The sequence below is a fragment of the Echinococcus granulosus genome (genome assembly GCF_000524195.1).
Source record: "Echinococcus granulosus chromosome Unknown EG_S00001, whole genome shotgun sequence".
NCBI lineage: Eukaryota > Metazoa > Platyhelminthes > Cestoda > Cyclophyllidea > Taeniidae > Echinococcus > Echinococcus granulosus.
The window spans coordinates 2,808,551-2,814,550 of NW_020170381.1; the positions used below are offsets into that span (position 1 = coordinate 2,808,551).

At 40.0% G+C, this 6,000-nt stretch overlaps 2 protein-coding genes across 2 annotated transcripts in view; both read right to left on the reverse strand. All coding sequences in view use genetic code 11, as the record gives it.

The window, feature by feature from the left end:
* Positions 1-576: 576 nt before the first annotated feature.
* Positions 577-3,478, reverse strand: EGR_00316 (Transmembrane emp24 domain-containing protein; the record flags this gene model as incomplete). The annotated part of the gene is made up of 5 exons (XM_024489565.1): positions 577-726; positions 2,875-3,024; positions 3,049-3,153; positions 3,192-3,304; positions 3,343-3,478. The coding sequence occupies 5 exons, from the start codon at positions 3,476-3,478 to the stop codon at positions 577-579; spliced, it is 654 nt and encodes a 217-aa protein (XP_024356243.1).
* A 2,048-nt stretch (positions 3,479-5,526) lies between these two features.
* Positions 5,527-6,000, reverse strand: part of EGR_00317 (Glypican-4) — a gene marked incomplete at both ends in the record, with an annotated part of 26,380 nt that continues 25,906 nt past the window's right edge. The window contains one exon of the mRNA XM_024489566.1: positions 5,527-5,997. Coding sequence (XP_024356244.1) covers positions 5,527-5,997 — 471 coding nt within the window. The remainder of the gene's footprint in view (positions 5,998-6,000) is intronic.

Below are 6,000 nucleotides of genomic sequence, written 5' to 3' on the forward strand. Positions count from 1 at the left end.
TGTTTTCCTGCTAAAGTGGTCTGAGATACCCCTCACCTTGAGATTCATGGGTTTTTTAATCACTTCAGCCATATTTAGATTTTGAATGCTTCCTCCATAGCATGGCGATTGTCAGAGCATACCGATCCTGGCTAAGAGACCCAAGGTAGCACTCTCACATCCTTGTAAGACCAAGTTTTACGTCTGATATAACACACGAACAGTGTATTAAGAATTGATCACTGCTTGCTTAAATGCGGCTTGATTTACCTCCTTGCCATCTTCGCTAAAACAATGACGCGAACAGTACCATCCGCATCGCTAAAACGTTGCGCCCTCTTGGTGGGCTCGCAAAGTGAAATTGGTTTGGAAAATCACCTAACATTTGAGGATAAGCCGGAACAATTTCCTTATGAAAGCTAATCAAGAAGACCTCGGTGAATCGCTTAAGAATAACACATGGCTCACACAGATTACATTGAGGAACTGGGTTAAATGCTGATGAAATAAGTTAATTTTGTCAAACTGTGAAAGTGAAGTACAAATTGTTTCAATGCACAGAGAGTGAGGGCAATTCTTGGGGCCAAAACGGAGAGATTAAACAAGTTTTTTCGCTATGAAGTAACTCTTGAGGGACCAAACTTGCCAATAGCCCAAAGCAAGCAACAAAAGTATTTGCAGGATTCCGACTACGAAAATCTTCCAATTGATGGCGTTGGTAGTCTGTCTGAAACGTTGTTCGCGTTTCTAAAAATAATGCAATTATGAGTAGTAAAGTGGTCGACACACTTTACGTTGCGTAGCCCAAGTCCATGCCCTAGAAGTGCGATGCTGTTAATGAAACGCGATATTCTAGGACAAAATTACTTCGTATTCACCCAAAATATGGTTCACCAGATCAAAACTGACCATGGAACTTGGATACGCTCTCTGAAGAAGCGCATTAGGGTACATGAAGCGGTCAGCTTGGCCGTAATGTCAGTGGAAAAAAATTAACTTTCATTATTTTGTGAATAATAGGGATAGATGGTATCAGCTATTTGATTTACTTACCGTTTAGTAGATTTCAAATTGATGGTAGTCGTTTTCATTACACATAAGTCACTTATATATCTCGTTTTGCCATAAAAAACCTTCACAGATATTACTTCGACTGAAACAGTGTAACCCCAAAAACAAGCGCATGTAAACGCCGTTGCGTTCTACAAACTCACTGGAGTGGAACATGACGCGTAAGCATTTCCGCGTGTGTATGCGTGAGTATACGTTCACTTGTGAGGACTCCAGCTATTTTAATAAGGGTAGGCACACTTTACCTCGCTTAATGCTTCTTTGGCATTCACAAAAGCCTTAGAAGTGGCATTATAGCATCAAACAAAATCTCATAGGAAGAAATAGAGCAATCAGGCCAGTTTAATTTACTAAGAAAATATGTGCTAATGTTATGCTGTCGCAGAAAATATAATTTTATATTACGGCATCGTCTTTGAGATACAAGAATATATGTATTATATGATAAAGTTAAATAATTGTCTCAATCGAGTTAGGTAAGAATAAAATAAAACTACAATGAAACCTCTCTTTGATTCATTTGCATAAAATCGTCTACAGGAAGGGGTATTACATATGAAAAACAAAAGCGATAATCTTTCAATAGCAAAAAAGAGGGATGAACATAATGGTCTATTATATCTAAGCTTCTTTGAACGCTCTGAAGCAAGTTAAAGAAAACTGATCGCGAACATCTTTCCCTTATCACCGTACTCAAAAGTTAGAAGGATCTGAAATACTTCGTTTCCAACCATTCAGGACGTAATGCACCGATATCTAAATTTCACTATCGCGAGGATACTGAAATGTAGTAACCAGAGGCTATGCTGGCAAATGCTCTAACAAATTAACCATTGAATTGGTTGGGAAGTTCTCACAGAAATGGAGTCAGCAGTCAAATAACGTTTCATTTGTAATACAGGTATGAGAACATGAATGGAGGGACACTAACCAAACTGTGGATTACTCCATGAATAGTAGTAAAACTAAAGAATGGTTGTTGCACTTCAGTGTATTTAATAAGCTCACCACGAATTAGTGTGGATCTTAAAGAGTAACTAAGTTATCGGTAGAAAGTTCATACCTCGACTTGCTCAACTACCACTAATTTTGAAAACGTTTTAAGATGATCAGATAAGACAACCACCATCGTAAACATAGTTGGACACGTTCCAGGCTGAATTGAGAAATCATAATATGGACTTAAGTGATACATCAGTTTCTTTAAGTCGCGTAAAACAACATTTTTAGGATTTAAATGAAGATAAGTGCTAAGATAAGTCAATAGATTATCTAAAGTCTAAAACAAATGAGCCTGGTGGGAAGTGGTAAACGGGAAAATACGTACTTATTTACTAGTACTAAGTACCACAAGATAAGCTCTATAACGCAAAGATCAGCGAAGTAGTACAGGTCATTAAATGGGGGAGAGCTGACCCTCGTTCATTTCCAAGTGATTAGAATTCAAACGAAGTAAAAAGTAGGGGCTAAACGTATGCAGTAGGAACGGGACATGCCATTGCATCAGTAAGATAATAAGGTATTTTAGGGATTTTAAAAATAAGAAAAGAAGAAGAAATCGGACGTTGTGCAGATACTCCAAACAGAATGTGTTATGATTTGGCAACAAAGAAGTAATGAACAAATACAATCATATCTCTGTACTTTTAAGTCCTTTTAATTGACATCCTGACAAAAATCGGGAAAAGATTTTGGGAATATAAGTGCCATAGGAGCGATGGTTTATGCCAACTTAGCCATATCGATTATAAACTAATCAATTTTGACTGAACAATGGTCAAATAAAGTAAGTACCTCCACCAATATGAAGCATGTGGGACTTACAACCATGTAATCGTGCCATCTAGTAATAAGATCCAAACTGTCCAACGCTCTTCTTACTTCCAGCTGAACGTTGGTATACTTTTCAACTAGTCCAAGAGCAGTATAGTTAGCTGCCCCTATGTTTTGGATATCGAGAAGAGTTTTCTTCGACTATTACGAAACAAGAACACATACCACCTGTGCTTTTTTATTTTTAAACCTCGTAGTAATAGAAATGCAGATCCTATGAATGCCAGGTTGATCACTTGTGTAGTAAACTTTACCAGAGTCAGTATATTCCTATACATTTATCAGTAAGTCCTAAATGGGATCCTCACTCGTGACAAAATCAAGGAAAGCATGGGGTCGTAAACCTCAACTTGAAGTTGAGGCCCATTTTCTGCTTCCTTATTCTTGCTTTTTGCTGAGAGAAGTTCCATTTTGTAGGAAACTAAGCGCAAAATTGGTAATAATATACATAAAATGTACCTCGAGTTAATACGTTGGATGCAACATCATTTTGGAAGCAGCTCATCTGGTTTGGGCGCAATTTAAGTGCAATGTAAGGATCGCCACACGTGAAAGCAAATAACATACAAAGCAAGGCCCCAGAAATTATCGACATTTTTGCGTTCCGCGTGGGTCGGTGAATAAGCCGTAACCGTGACAATTAAATTATCAACAAAAGATCCTCAAGTTTAAAACAATTTGAGTTGGGCAGTAGATTAAATGCGTTTAAAGCACTGAATGCCAAATCACTAAGACATAAAATGTCTGGTACATAGCAAAAGATACTGAGGCAAAGCTTGTGGAATTTTCTTACCATGACCACAATATTTTATAGAATTGAAAGCAATTCTGTCATCCGTTTCGATGGATTCATCATAAAGATGCAAAGTCCATTTAGAAAATACTTTATGATGGCTAATACGCTGCTTGGGTCTTAGGGTTTACAACAGTCATTTAAAACATGTTAAATTTAGCTTTTCAATCGCTCAAATGTTTTCTACATTTTACTATCATCTCATCACCTGAATTTATTTTCAGTGACATTTAAACAGCTTCGCACTTTTCACAGAGTTTGCATTTTATGCCTGATCGTAATGCCGTTTGGTTTACCTTGGCCTCCTCTTTAGAAACACGATATTTTCTGCTGAACTTTTTATAAATCCACTTCGTGTGCTAATTTGCTCAATAATAAATAAGCCTATTCCTTTTCCTATTATTGATGTGTAGCACCACGGCTGTTCTATGTGATCTCAGACCGGACCAGACCGGGGTGTCGGGGATTTGTTAGTAATGGTCGAAAGGGTTGGATGCTGCAGTCACAATCAGACGGTTTTAAAATCAAGTGGAAGCGAAGACCATGGGAACTGGAAAGCCCAATTAGTTAAACCTCTTTTTAACCGAGGCGTAAAATCACTGAAAGTGGGTTTATCTGGTAATCGCGGGTAGTCGTTTGCACCGTCGTAACATCACATTAAGAAAACAAACTACTTAGGCAGTTTTCCGCTTCGGGATCAAAAACATGCAATCATTTGCTTCATCATCGTTTGATTTAATGGTGCCCAAAGTTATCCACTCAAAGCCTTACAAGTTAAAATTGCTTATTGAATATCCGTAAATTCGTAAATTGGTTTGCGAAATCAAGACCTTCAAATCCCTCACTTTTCCTGGCGCACGTAGCCATCATTGGTGATGGTTTTTTTTTCGAGTAGTAATCCCATCAACAAATTAATGACACCCATTATAATTTTGTAGAACTGTGATGTTCCCCCAAATCTATGATCATGTAATGTTAATTTTAAAATTCCGATAACCAAGGGCCTTTATCTCAATAAAAATTAAGGGTATTAGCAACCAATTGTTTTTATCTAGGACTTCAATAACTTCTCTTGCGGTACCTAACATCAGCGTTTCGTCACTTTCTTCTTAACAGTCACTCGCATTTCCTGTCATTTTACTGTTCTCTGAAACCACAATTTTTCATTCTAATGCATTGCGGAAAGGGACTACCACTCCTCATCTTTTGACTCATGTTATTCGCCTTGAGGCAAAGTTCATCTCACCTAATTGAAAGTGAAAACCAATGTCACTGTTTCGAAAAATCCGAGAGGTCAACAAGAAGCAATTCATGCATCTACCCCCCCCCCCCCTTAGCTACTCATATTCGTCTATGAAACTGCAAGACTCCCCCTGTTACAAAAAATGAAGAAGGTATTTATCAGGGAAAAAATAGTTTCCACATTTAACTTTTCTTGAATATTGGAATGACGAGACTCCACCTAAGCAGTACTCGAAAAGCCATCGCGTGTTGCCATTATTTTTTAAAGGTCATGCCGCCTTCGGAGAATCGTATTGGGAATCACTGATCCTTATTTACCCATGGAGGCGAGATAACGTAGCGACATCAAGAGGACAATTAGTTTATTCCACTAACGATCATGATGAATATCAATCAAACAATGAGAATAAAAGAGAAAGGCTAGTCTAGGGCGCAATGTACATACATGTGGAGGTGTATAATAGCAGGAGTGAGAGGGGGAAAGAGAAAGAGCGGAGAGGAGCAAGGGAGTGAATGCACAGATATAAAAAATATACGCACAGAAGAGATGCAGTGCCGCAGTAAGGTGCGAGTGTGCGTGCACATGTATGTTATCAAGGATACCGCGATCACCGACGCATAGCAAAAAGGAGGAGGGAGACGACTATGGGAAAGAGAGAGGAGACGAAGGAGGGAGCAAAAGCGAGGATGCCGCCGCTAGTTCGCGGGTGGGACGGGCTGGGGTATTGGTGCGCTACCCCGTCACCCTCTGGTACCCAAATTTGGTCAGGGATTTCGAGCTTGCCCTCGCCTATCACTAAGCCCGCGTCGCCGTTCTGCTCATAAGGCTGGGGCTGCGACGCCGTTGGAGATGACGGTGCCGGAGGATGCGGCTGCGGGGACTGCGGAGCACCCGTCCAGCTGGGCAAGGGCTTGAGTCCCAATTGAACATTGAGGGGCTCGCGGCCTGAGCCCTCCTCTGGGGAGTTGGATTCCGTGTCCCAGTGAGTGAGCGGCACGCCAGGTGCTGCATCGAAGGCGATGTGGCTGATTCGGCACACTTGCTGCGTTGCCTCTGGGAACCCATACACGTTCATTGGCTC